Source organism: Teleopsis dalmanni, chromosome 2 (genome assembly GCF_002237135.1).
Source record: "Teleopsis dalmanni isolate 2A chromosome 2, ASM223713v2, whole genome shotgun sequence".
Taxonomy (NCBI): domain Eukaryota; kingdom Metazoa; phylum Arthropoda; class Insecta; order Diptera; family Diopsidae; genus Teleopsis; species Teleopsis dalmanni.
In genome coordinates, this window is record NC_051847.1 from 104,513,188 (window position 1) to 104,527,803 (window position 14,616).

At 29.2% G+C, this 14,616-nt stretch overlaps 1 protein-coding gene across 2 annotated transcripts in view; it reads left to right on the forward strand.

Moving 5' to 3' along the window:
* The window catches only part of LOC119680599 (eukaryotic translation initiation factor 4 gamma 3), a 50,239-nt gene extending 35,978 nt beyond the window's left edge, over positions 1-14,261 (forward strand). For both annotated transcript variants that reach the window (XM_038093504.1, XM_038093503.1), the window contains 9 exons: positions 9,139-11,609; positions 11,870-12,122; positions 12,174-12,334; positions 12,413-12,893; positions 12,959-13,182; positions 13,286-13,432; positions 13,495-13,717; positions 13,854-13,955; positions 14,110-14,261. In XM_038093504.1, coding sequence (XP_037949432.1) covers positions 9,139-11,609; positions 11,870-12,122; positions 12,174-12,334; positions 12,413-12,893; positions 12,959-13,182; positions 13,286-13,432; positions 13,495-13,717; positions 13,854-13,955; positions 14,110-14,189 — 4,142 coding nt within the window. In that variant the 3' untranslated portion in view covers positions 14,190-14,261. The remainder of the gene's footprint in view (positions 1-9,138; positions 11,610-11,869; positions 12,123-12,173; positions 12,335-12,412; positions 12,894-12,958; positions 13,183-13,285; positions 13,433-13,494; positions 13,718-13,853; positions 13,956-14,109) is intronic.
* Positions 14,262-14,616: the final 355 nt, after the last annotated feature.

The following is a 14,616-nucleotide window of genomic DNA, read 5'->3' on the forward strand; positions in this document are numbered from 1 at the left end:
ATTACTATTAACTCAAAATGCAGAATTCAATGAAATTATAGAACAGCCTGTTGCTTTAGAAGCATCAAAAATTGATAGCAGAGAGTTAAACTTAAAGCGACTGAAATGCTGACGACGTTTCTAAGAATCTTCAAATCTATCAACGGCAACATATCCTCTACAAAAAATTCCTTAAATAATCGAAAGTTTAATTGGTCAAATGATTGCAAAAGAGCATTTACAAGACTCAAAAGCATAATATGTAGTAACGTGATACTTACACGAATCGATATAACATTACTTATCATTGCTGCCACTAACGCAAGTCCAACAGGTATTACCGAGATCGCTAACAATTGCTTTTGCTTCGAGATCGCTAACAAAACCAGAAAAAAGTTATAGCGGAACTGACCGGAAAACTTTAGCAATTGTATTTACAGTTGATCATTTCTTCATGTATTTGTATGGTAGGCATTTCAAACTTGTAACCGACAATCGTCCAAGGTATTGGATAACGCAACATTGCTTACAAGTGATATTCTCAATAAATACTGCAACCAGAATAGTACAACATGCAAACCAAACCTTAAAAAGAAAATTAAAAGCAATGCCATCTGATGAGAGACGTATTAACAAGAAAGTTGATGAAGTCCTTATAAGATATACAGGTACATCGTTGACCGGGGCAAAAGCGCTTCAGAATTGTATCTTAATCGTTAAATTCATATTCAGTTAAAGATAATAAAGCTCTAACTTAGAAAAAAAAACAAACGAGAATATTCCAGGTATTCGAACGCAAACAGGTTAGAGGATCAAGGCGATTAATTTCTCATATTTGTCATATTTCTCAAATTTCTCATAAAATTTCAGCACAAGATTTTGTGTCAATTTTTGGGTGGACGCAGACTTTTTTTATTGTGTGTATAAAATTTACTACCAGTTTTTAAATACAACAAACACTATATATGACGCAAAAAGTAAACATGTGCTTATATAATTTGAGTGTTTATTGTTATTGTTTTTGGATAAACTAAAGTACGTTTTTACTATACAACACTTTCAACTAAATACGTTATAAAAGTTTAAGAAATGCATTTTTTTTTTAAAGATATGGTATACATGTCATATGAATAAACTCTTCTCTTACCAACTGATAGGCTTTTTGAGGTATTGTATCAACGATATAAAAAGTGTAAAAAAAATTTAAATTTACAAAACATTAAAATTGAAATACTAAGTAAATGTTTCGACTTAGAATTTCATATAGTTTATGTCTGAAATAAATAAACTTAAATGTAACATAATTATTTATTTCTTGTCTTGTTAAAAAAATAATAATTGTTCTATTTTATGTTTATTAACCAATCTACTCGTATGTTTCTATCTCTCCTTAATAAATAGAGCATGATTCATAAGCAATATGCTTAGGTGAATGAATATATTTTAATGGGAGCATTTTTTTGGTTGTAGTAGTCTTCGGTTCGTTCTATTGTTTTATATGTTTTATACTTACAAATTCTTCTACTTGACAACAATTTGGCATTTTTCGTTTAGCTCGCTCACCACATGTTGGCGACTTGTGACGATTGCATTAACTATTTATATATAAGAAGTCAAAAATGAAATGAGCAAATAGATAAATTTGTGACAAGTTTATATGAACAATACGTTCTTCTTTTCTGCTTATTAACGTGAACAAGTACTTGCTTTATTGTTACCGATACGATATACGATTTCATGCCGTTACATTATAATTGACATTATAGCAATAATAAACTTCAGGCAAAAAATAACGCTTTAAACAATGTGCCAAAATTAATAAAAAAAATATGTATATATGAAATTTTAAATGTGTTTCACATTTATATACATTTAAGGAAATGAAATCAGATGTGCCTGTAAAACGATAATGTTTTACGTAAAAATTCATGAATATCTACAAAATAACATAATTCAAGATACAGTGATCACATGTTTTTATAAATGCAGTCAACTGCAGTAAAACTTTACATATGATTGATCTTCTTGCTTCCTATTGTCAAGGTTGTCTTAATCGTTACTATTTATTGTGTCTTTACAATGCTTATATATGTAGCAGCTTTATAAAAATTAGGACATATGTATCCAATTAATTGCCCTTTAAGTGTAAAAATGATTTTAAATGATGTTAATTTTTTATTCATTCACCTTTTTATAAAGCTGTGCAAATTATTTCTGTAAAAATTAATATATTAATAAATTGATTTAAATTGTGTTCTCGTTTTTCAATTAATATTAAAGACAGAATTCGCGAGTTTATAATCAAATTCGATTTGCTATATTCTCTAAGTTATCATAGAAACTGAACAATTAAATGCGAATTTAAAAATTTATTGAAAAATTTAACTAAAATTATAAAAAAATATATGTAAATAAATGTGAATAAATTAATTAGATATTTCAAATAAACAGTCTGTTTTAACACAAGTGATTGATGAACTTGATAAATTTAAAAAAATTTTTTGTTTACAACTTTTGTTTACAATTTTCTTCAATTTCTAACAACTAGTTTATTGGCATCTATTTTTCAGTTCCCTTACGTATGTCCAACTTAAAATGAGCTCTCAACTAAAAAGAACAAAAATCACAATCAACTTATTTTAATAAGTAATTCTTGTATTAAAGTTTTCACTTAAAACGAACCATTTCTTCCGGTGCATTGTTAAGTTCGATTTAACTTGAACACAAATTAATAAATTAATTTAGATTTTGTTTTAAAAGATGGAAGGAAGGAAGAAAGGAAAATGTTGAAGGAATAGTTCATTGGTGACTGAAGTAATGCAGTAAATATTTTAAGTTGTAAACGAAGGAGTTACATTTTTTTTTTTTCGCTTAATGGCTTCTGGAACGAGAATTGAGATATCTTATCTCTGTTGAACAATTCAATGAGTGTTTATATTGAAATCTTTTCCACTATAACACTTGATATATTTTTGCAATTGATGCCTAACTCGATGCCTTTAAATACTATTTATAAGCGCTTTACTACTTTTAAGCTATGTTTAAAGTAACGTTTTTCGTTATTACAAATAAATAACTCATCTGTTTTATTAAATATATTACATTCTTAAACTAACTTAAAGTATAGTATGCACAAGCGCATACCTATATGCATATGTAAGCATTATAATTATTATATATAAAGTAGCATACATACATTTGTAGATATGCAACAGCTTAGCTTCACATCGCAAACAATATTGTGCCTTGGGCGGTAAACTAGAAAGATTCTAGCTAAGCATATTTGAAATTAGTTATCCAAATACATGTACGCTACACCTCCCTTCTTTTGAAGAATGAGTTTATTTACTTGAAATAAAAAGAAAAATATAACAGTAATAAAAATTAAATATCATAAACATATACTTAATACATACTTCTAACAATATATATTTATACTTCACCAATATATAATTTACAACGTTATGTTGTTATAATTCTTATATATTATTTATAATTAATTTAATTTTTTTTTTTTTTTTGAATAAACTCATTTTTATTATATATATATATATATATAAATAAAATGAAATTTTTTTTTGTAATTTATTATACAATCTGAGTCTAAGTGTATTTTAGTTATTTTACCCTTATCATCTTGAACTTATCATCGCACATAATGTGCAGCCATGGAATATGAAAACATGGATGTAGTTCAATATACAGTTTTAAATTTCTTAGATTAGTTATTATGTTTCAAAGCATTATTAGATATATTAATATATGTATTGCCAAATACCCAACATCAGTGGTCTTGGAAATAATTCCTGTATTTAATTATTCGTAAATAATTTTTTGAGATTGCATGTACCAGGAATGAATTCGTGTCCTGTCAAATTTGAAAGCTCAGAGTTACCGTTCATTAGCCAACTGACCCAAAGCCGTACTTGACTTTTATGTTCGCACATTTTTCTGGAATTTTTGTTAATTTGCTGTGAAAGTTTTTTGTTATTAATAAATCCACCTGCTGTTTTATATTAGAACGAAATCATAAACCAAAAAACTTTTTTCAAAACCGTTTGTCTCCAATATTGCTTATATTAAGCTTACATTATTACTATAGCATTTAAGAAAATATGTACATATATGAATATTAATTCGTTTTTTATAACAAACAGTTAAAATTTTTTTTTTTTATAACTAACAGTTAAAATTTTTTTTTTTTATAACAATTTGTTATAATAACATGTAAGATATTTATATATAATATATTTAGTGCTACATATCTGGTTCAGGCATAATAAATGCAACATCAACATCACGCTCTGCTTTTGCTTTCTTTCTGATTAATCTGGTTAAGGATTTAATATTATATTTAATATTAAAAGAACGGTGTGCTTCTGTTCGTTATATTTTATATAAAATTTATTAATATTTTTTAAATTGTATTTTTAATCTTATATCAAATTAATATATTTTCAATAATTAAGCATTAAGTTTTTTTATTGTAACATAAAGTAGAAACGAACTTTTTGAAAATAGTGTTATCACAGTTATTTACTTTTTTCTTAAAATAATTTTAATGCAATTTAAATTACTTTTATTTATTTATATACTTTTAACACAACTATTTTTTGTGTTTTAAACTGACGTTTATTTGTCACCGCACAAAATTTGTTAAAATATTCACGATTGCCTTCATGGCTTTTTGTTTATATTTTTGAACGGACTAATTTATCAATTGTTAATTATTGTCAATTGTTAAAATAATTTCTTAAATTGTTTAAAAATGTATATTTTATAGCCGCTAATATTTTGACTATAGTCTATAGTCATCTTCAGGATACTGAAGATACGTAATACAGGATAATATAATATATAAGTTATATTTGGTAAAATTTCCCTTACAAACCTTCACTATTTTTTTTATTTTAAAATGATATAGGTAAGTAGATTTAAAACTTGTTCAAGCTTTAGTTTTAATTAATTGTTAATGACAGAATTAAAAATGTATCACAATAAAATTGTTGTTACATTTTTATTAGCTTACTAATTTTATTATCATTAAAAGGCATTTCGTTAGAATTGAAAACTTAATTGAACTTACTTAATAAAAGTATCACCCTATTAATTTCAAAATATATTTTTGACATTTCGTATTGTCAAATTCTTTATTTTGAAATTAAATATATAATCAATATTTTAAGTTAAAAGAATTGATAACGTCTTGGGAATGGAAATAGTTCTATAATATTTCTAGAGGTTGACTCTGATGTTGAGGTCGCGATTGTAAATTGTCTACCTCGTTTACATTCCTCTTCCAATCGTCCTCTGTAATGATCTGGTAGGAACTTGAATTAACTGAAACATTTGTGTTCTTCCAAATATTTCTTCCAACCATTTCAGTTATTTCCATCAAAATTGTGTTGTATTGAAAACTTACTGTCGGTATCTCCGAAAATTGCTAATGCATATGGGGCTATATATCTCGAAGACATATTACCATTTACTCGAACCCGAACCCGTTCTGAAATTTCGGTACACGGTTTTAACAGATTTGAAACTACGAACTTGTTGCGTTTAATTAAAACGCTCATCAGATTGTAGCTGCTTCTCAGTATTGGGGTGATCATTTACTCAGTGGGGTGTACATGATCTAACAACATCTTTAGTTTCTTTTGCATCCATTTTTATTGATTTTTAATTTGAATATGCGTTTGAAGTTGTACGTGCATTCAAGGGTTTATTTGCAAATTCTTACTAATGTCTGAATTTGGCGTCTTCGTTAGATGGTTTTTTAATAGTTTGTATGATCCTTTCTGCTGTCCGTTCGAAGATGGATAATGTGGTGCCGTTAGTATGTGTTTTAGTTCGTAATATTTTCAATATTTCCCGAACTCCACTAATAGAAATTTTTATCAATTAATGAATAACTTGATTGTTTTTATCGAGTTTTTTTTATATTACTGGTAACTGTACTCATAAAAATTCCTGCATAGTCGATATGCAAACGTGACCATTGCCTTAACGTTGCTGACTATGGTTTGCTCACTATCATAGGTGGATTTTTTTCTTATAACGTGTATATTCTTCACAACGTCTGGCTAACATTTTTATATCTCCGCCTACGTCAGACCATCAAAAACAGCTTTTTCTCATAGCCGCCTTCGTGTAATATATTAAATATTCTGGAATGTGGTTTCGTTAGTATAATTGCTTTGAAACCTCATAACAAGCATTGCAACTTTATTTAAAAATAGTTTAAACTGGTTTGAATTGTCCTGCAAATCTACATATTTTCTTGCTTTATATATGCCTCATTACTGTCGTAGTACTGGCTCTCTTCTAATTGCAGTAATCAAAAACTGTTGTTCACCCTTATCAACCTTATACAATATTTTAGATACTACTGGTATTTATAGCTTCAAATTATTTGAATGTAACGGGCCCAATGTATTTGCATTCAGTTATGCTTCCTTTTTCGAAATTTAAACTCGTACTGATAGGAACTTAACTTCATACACCACTTTAATATTGTGGGTGATACATATATGATATAAAATTAGCTATTACCATATTAAACACTTTAATAGTAAATATGGATTTAATAAGCGTAATAGCGGTGTATGCTCTATCAATACCATTTAAAGTTGTCTACAACATAAAAAATGGTAAAACTTTTGAACTCTGTAAGTTCGACGAGTAATATACTAACAGATTTCTGGATTGAAGTTTGCCCTTTTCTTCAATTTAAATGGCGTCGCATTTCTTAGTACAACATTTTTTATTTTGCCTTTATTTCGTAAGAATCTATCATAAAATGTTACTAAGCCAAGAAATGCTTGTATCTGGTGCATATTCACTGGTTTTAATGTCTGAGACATTGTTTTCAACTTTTTGTCTGTTTTGGTGCATTCCTGATTGATTTTTCTTAAATCTTAAAAATATTATTTTGTATTCTGTGGAAAAATGTTTTATTTTTTAGTTTTAATTCTGCATCCTATATACAGGATGCATATACAGAAGTTTTTCGAATTCTCTCCCATTGTCCCGCCAATCAGTATATCTAAATAAATAACTAAATATTTAAATAACACCATATACGATATTCAGAATTCCTTACATTACGTGTTGGTAAATGTTTGGTGCTGGCGAAATTTCTATAGGTAATCTAATCAATTTAAAGAATCCGCGATTTCCATTCAGTATTAGAATTCTAGGTAATTTTTGTTCAATTTTCACCTGCGTATAACCCGATCTAAACCCAACTTTGTGAACCACGTATAATTTGAAATTAATTTATTTGTAATGCTCCCAAACGAAACTTAGGTGAGTACTTCTTCACTTACATTGACTTCAAGTTGTTATTAAATAACTTGTTATGGAATCATTTTTCATTACCAGTGGTTCTTGGCATATTATAACCACTTTCTAAACCAATGGATTGTTTTGAATAGACATTGACAATAAATACTCAACTGTTTGAATTTCCTGATTTGTATCTAAAAGATTTGATCTGCTTGACTTTTTCTAACTACTACTGATCTGTCTGTTGATTTCCACGACATTGATAACAATTGCGAGAATGCATAAATATGTTTTACCTTATGCCATTTTTTTTGTGCTCTTTCAAAGACAATAGCTTTCTTCTGGCCTATTTTAAATGTTCACTTGTCATTCGTTAAAAGCAATTTCTAAAGATTGTCATCTCCCACACCTCAATCTCTAACCTCTTCCGTAACATTATATCTAAACCTTTAAAGTTACAATCTTGGTTAAACATTCGAAGCGCTGCTGGAAATTTTGTAATTGACTACTCCTACTCTTTCAGATCGCCATTTCACTCAATTTGCGATCTTAAAGTCAAATTGAATATATATTTGTTTACATTTCGCACGAGATCAATACATATAAATGAATACTCGTTTACCCTCCTTCAGCTGATTGCGATATATTTAAAATTTCAAAGTATTTTCATAAGTTACCACCAACCTCTATGCACATTTTGCAGTAATGTCTTTTAACAATAATTGAATTTCATTGTAAAGCAGCTATTGCAGTACTCTTTAACGATCTCATACACAATGCAACAAAACATTGTGTATGAAGTTACTGAAATCAACTACATTAAAAAATCATACAGTAAATTGGTTTGGCTCTTGTTCTGCAGAACAAATGCATTAGTGCAGAAGATTGACACCAATTAACATCTTTCATCTATTTACGCCCCAGGTTCGCCTATTGCTTAGAGAAAGATTATAGTTTATAAAAATACTAACATTATTACAACAATGACATCTGTATAGTTTTGATATTTGATACGAGTAATCAGAGAAGCGGTGGTGGCATCCCACAATTTTTCTCCAACCCAACAGATTTATATTTACACAAAGAGAGCTCTTTGTGAACTCTTTAAAATAATTTACTTCGACACATTGTTGAATGGTCCACTAATATCTAGGAATACATCTAGACCATACTTCGTTTGCTCTGGGGATTTTTTTATATTACCTTATGAATGAAATGCAATGTATTAATCAGTGCTACATAGGTGGATAACAAAATAGCTTATCATACGGAATATTTATTGTGCTCCATTGTCTCTGGTGTGTCACTCCGATACACCTTTAGAATATCGTCTTACAGACTATATCTGTACATAGCAATAATACCACTGTTCGATTTATTCAATTTATGCATTTGTTCAACTGTTCCGCTTCTCTCTTTCTATCAAAGCAGCACTTGGGTGTCTTAATCTCTTTATTCGAATTTTCCTATCCTTATGGAAGAAATTTGCTATTATAACTAGACAATGTCGATTGAGACATCAGAATTTCTCAACAGTTTAGTGTGTCCTAACAAAATGGAAGCAAACTAATACACATACACTAAATAGTTTACCAAGAACAATATAATATGACAACCTTGCCGATGATGCAAAACTAATACATTATTGCATTAATTTAATCACCTTTAATCAAAATCGAATCGTAACAAATATTTATTTATATATTTCATAATAATTTGAATATCAATTAAATGATAGTCGAAATAGTGGTTTGCAACAATAATAATAACAACTGAATTAAGTCAAATAATGAACGCCAATAAGACATAAATTTATGCTTTAATGTAAGCACAAATTACAAATTCTATATTAACAATTTTTTTTTATTCTAGGTTCTTGCGTTGAAAGTATTTCACAAGATAAACCATTGTGTGAAGACACTAAAACTGCGTCTAATTGTGTTCAACAGAAACTTCCACCATATATTGAATCCATGCCAGTGCCGGATATCGAACCGTTGCAACAAAATGAAGAACATTGTACCCCAATAATTCCAACTCCAGAGAATGATAAAAACATTTTAATGGAAAATGTAACACTTGATGTAGAAAATAATATTAACAGTTGTATCAGCGATACAGATAACGTTTATTCATCAGAAGAATCAAAAGAATCGAAAAAAACTGAAGGAAATGTTTCATATTACAATTCACTAGAATCAAACCAAGTGACTTTTGAAGATATCGAAAAAGCTTCAGATTTAAGCACAAACTTACATAATAAACATTTGAAGAAGACTTCGTCAGCTTTGCCCGTACAAACAGCTATATTAGAAACAGAAATATTAGTAAACAGTGGGGATGTTACTGAACGTGAAACTTACACACAACTAAATAAATTGGTTGATTTGGATGTCACAAAGGAAGACGCTCAAAATAATAACAATGTGACAACCGAACTTTCCGCTACAGTCGTTAAAACAGATACAGAACATATTAATAATGAAGGTGTTTTAAAAGATGAAACAGATCGTTCACATACCACAAAAGTTTCGTACATACCTTCTGATCTTAAAAACCCCACTAAAAATGAAAAAATTGAAGAAAATATTTCTTCATCAAATAAAACCATTTCAATTAAAGACCAAGAATTATCACCGTTAACAACACCAATAATACCAATAACAAAAGTAACAACAACTGACATTGAGGACACAAAGACATCAAAAGATATTGTTCCTACTCAATTAAACTTTTCAAACCAACTACTCATCAATTATAATGAGGGGCAATGGTCTCCTACTAATCCAACCGGAAAGAAACGATATGATCGTGAGCAATTATTACTTTTACGTGATGCAAATGCATCTCGTATACAACCAGTAGTCCACAACACGGCTATACTACCTCAAACGAATCTAATGATGCCATCATTTATGCGTAATAACAATAAGCGTGTTCAATCGATGGTTGGATCAATAGGTGGTACCAATCGAGGCAGCGACATTAGTGTTGGTGGTGGCAATTACGGAAATAAGCAGGCGTCAATGTCTGGCGTTCATACTAGAAACAGCATGAAAGGTATGATTCACATAAATCTATCACTAAACCAAGATGTAAAATTAAACGAAACTGATAATGCTTGGCGACCTAGTGCGTTAAATAAAAGTAATAGTGGTGAAAATGATCCCGCAGCAAAAGTACAACGCGAGAAAGAAGATCTTGTACGCCGTGTGCGTGGTATTTTGAATAAACTAACTCCAGAAAAATTTGATGCTCTAGTGGAGGAAATAATTAAATTAAAAATAGACACGCCTGACAAAATGGAAGATGTTATGATACTCGTATTTGAAAAAGCGATAGATGAACCAAATTTTTCTGTATCTTATGCACGTTTATGTTATAGTTTAATAAGTGAAGTAAAAGCACGTGAAAATAGAATGGAAAGCGGTACAAAATCCAATTTAGCTCATTTCCGCAATGCATTGATAGATAAAACAGAACGGGAATTTACTACAAATGTAATACAAAGTGCAGCTAAAGAGGAAAAATTACAACCAATTATTGAAAAAATTAAAAAATGTAATGATCCTAATGAGAAAGCAGAGCTTGAAGCCTATTTGGAAGAAGAGGAGAGAAAAATTCGCCGTAGATCTGGTGGTACTGTACGTTTTATAGGAGAACTTTTTAAAATTTCTATGCTAACAGGCAAAATTATAAACCATTGCATAGAACAGTTATTAAGACCCAATTCCGAAGACTTGCTTGAATGTTTATGTAAATTGCTAACAACTGTTGGTGCAAAATTTGAACAGTCAGTGATTCATAAAGATTCTTCCATATGTTTTTCTCTAGAAAAAAAAATTGCTCGAATGCAGGCAATAGCAAATAAAACAGACAAAGATAATCCAAAAGTAAGTTCTCGTGTTCGTTTTATGTTACAAGATGTAATAGATTTACGTGCAAATAAATGGCAATCTAAACGTAATGAGGCACCAAAAACAATGGATCAAATTGTGAAAGAAGCAAAGACAGAACAATTATCATCATATTTGAATTATAGTACAACAATGCCTGCACCAGCAGGTAGTAATTCAAATGCTACATCCTCTCAATCTGGAAATAAACGTGATGACCGTAGCATTCGATATAACGATTCTCGTTCATCTGGTAATGGTTCTAGCCATAGTCAGCGAGGCGATGTTAATAGTTTACGCCGACAACAAATTAGTGGTAATGTTTTAAGTAATAGCAATATTATCAGTGGTCATAATAATAGTAACGACGACAATACGTGGCATGTCCAAACTAGCCGAGGTAGTCGATCTTTAGCTGTTGATACAAACAAATTGGAAGGTATGGTGGTAAGTATAATAAAATTCTTAAAACCAAAAAATTCATTTCTCCTACTATTCAATCAAAAATACATTATTTTTTCAGTACTTTTAGTATTTTCAAAGTGATATAGCATTCATTAAACCCACATAATCGTGGTATTTAATATGTATAATTAAAAATTAATTCTTCTGCATTCAATATTTTATGAATATTATAAACTAAAGAAATTATGAAATACTATTCGCGGAATTCTAAAAATTAAATAAATATATTTTTTTGCATTCAGTTAAATCAGGATATTGATATTGGTAAAAAAAAAATGGGCGGCTTATCTCAATTCATATGGAACAATGATAATTCAAGACAATCTTCAACCCCACATACAAATGCAACAAATTCATTTGCCGTACTTTCCTCGTTAGTTGATACGACTAAAGGCAGTGATCGAGGCAACGATAGGGACAGAGACAGAAGTGGTCCACGTAATAAAGGTTCCTACAACAAAAGCTCAATGGAGCGTGATAGATGCGTAGATCGAGGTATTTGTTAAGGTATTTGCAATTAAAGTTTGAACTAAGACTGTTTTATAGGTTTACACTCACGGTCTGGTTCATCTCAACCATCTCGAGAAAACTCATCATCCCGCAGTTCGCAAAGTATGCGTGGTATGAGTAACTCATCATCTGTACAAAAATCTACTAGTCATTCAAAATTCCAACAACCGTTATCGACCCCCCGGACTTCTGGAAAGGTATGAGTAAAAACGATTGCTGAATCTTGTTTTAATTTTTTATACATTTTATGTTAACTTCTTATTTTTTGAAAACAGCTTAATTCATCAAATTCCACTAATTCTTTTCAACAAAATCGTATGGAGCAGCAAAATTCCTCATTTTCCGTACAAAATTCGAAAATGAATGTAAGTAATCTACCACCCTCTGCAGCACCTTCAGCAGTTTTCGAAGAACCTAACAACAGTGATTTGAAAATTATAAAAGCAGTAGCTTCAGAAATGGTTGAAAATGTAGTGAACACAAATTCGATTGATATATCTACTGTCTCCAGTATAACTAAAGTAAGAGATAACCAACGGTGCGGTTTCCTTTACTATATATTTACTGATTATTTACATTTACGCGATGTCGGTCATTCGCAAAGACGCCATTTAGCGAATATTGTTGCATTTCTGATAAAACATAACTTTTTATCGTTGGAACACTTTTATTTAGCTTACAAAAATTTCTGTCTTCAAGCTGCCGATCTAATTGTTGATGTGCCTGAGTTATGGTTATATATATTTGAGTTCTCAGGTAACGCTACATAATATTTAATTTATAATATAAAATTCACAACGTATGCTATATGCTATTTTAAGGTCCTTTGATAATAAAAAAGATTTTAACTATAAATGATTTATGGACAAAAGAACTTAGAGAAGACAGTTCGCCAACGTTAGGACAAAAATTTCTCAAGACATATTTAATTTATTGTACACATGAAATAGGCCCAAGCTTTACGCGCTGTATGTGGCAAGATTATAATATGAAGTGGACCGACTTTTTATCAGAGCCTGATGTTGAAGATTTTATTAAATCAAATGTAAGTAATTCTTTTAGTCTATACTATGACTGAAATTGTGCAAACTACATATATATATAAAACCGGTCTCAAACACGAATATATATATTTATTTCTATACTAGTCGTTTGAATATGTTACGAATGAGAACATTCAGCATAAAATAATTATTAAAGATACTAAGGACAAACATATCAACCGAGTATTGGATCATGTTGATTATTTGTTACAAGATGGTTCTAATGCGGACAATGTAATTGATTATATAAATGTAAGATAACAAATGAATTTAAATATTATAATTGATTAATTTTAAAATTAATTTTTTTTAAGGGAAACATAATTGATATTGACAAACAATTTATTAGAAGTTTAACAACAACTGTGTGCAAATTTGCTATTGCTTACAATGATTACAGCTACAAACTTGAAATTATCAAATTTCAAAAAATATGTATACCTGTCTTAAATCGTTATACTGATTCGAAAGAAGAACGTGAGCTTGAATGTCTTTACGCAATGCAACTATTGGTTCACAGTTTAGAGCATCCAAGAGGTAGAGAATAATATATAAAATAGAAATTGTGTATATATAAAAGATTTAATTTTACTGTACATACTGTTAAAAATATCTACAAATTTTACCGACTTTATTTTTGGAAATTCTGAAAATATATTTTAATTCTTTTTAGACCTCTTAAGTGAACTTTACGGAGAACTATATGATGCTGACGTTATACCGTATGACTCATTTATAAAGTGGCGAGATTCTAAAGATCAATCTGCTGGCAAGGGTAAATATTTTTTAATCATATACATAATACTATTCAATATGATTCCATATATATAAAGATTAATAATGAATTTCTCTTTATTATACAAAAATAATAATAATTACATCATAATATTGCAAATAGTAACTCTTAAATTATAATTATTTCATTTCAGGTGTTGCAGTAAAAGCATTAAACCGTTTTTTTACTGACATACATTCATGCATAGGGGAAACTAGCGATGAAAATAATTAGTTTCGGCAAGACAATTTACTTCTATGCTATTGACTAAGACTTTAAATAAAAAATGTTGTATGAATATTTAAATTGGCTTTAATTGTATTCAAAGCAATTGTTGATTTTTATAGATATATGTCTTATTTTTTTTTTTCTTTTTGTTTTTGTTGTTAAGCGAAGATTACGAAATAACAATATCATTAACTGAAACAGTAATAATCCGTAATAGTGTCCAGATATGTTATCAGCTTAATGAATATTACATTAATAATTATCATAGATTTTGAAATAAGTGTCATTACGAAAAAAATGCCGAACAATATTTTGAAGCTATAACTGCATAATAATGGAAATTTATTATATCTCTAAGAGATAAACAGTGTATTTGCGAATAAATATATTAAGTAAGTAGTTATTGTAAATAAAAGTTTAACAACATTTTTTT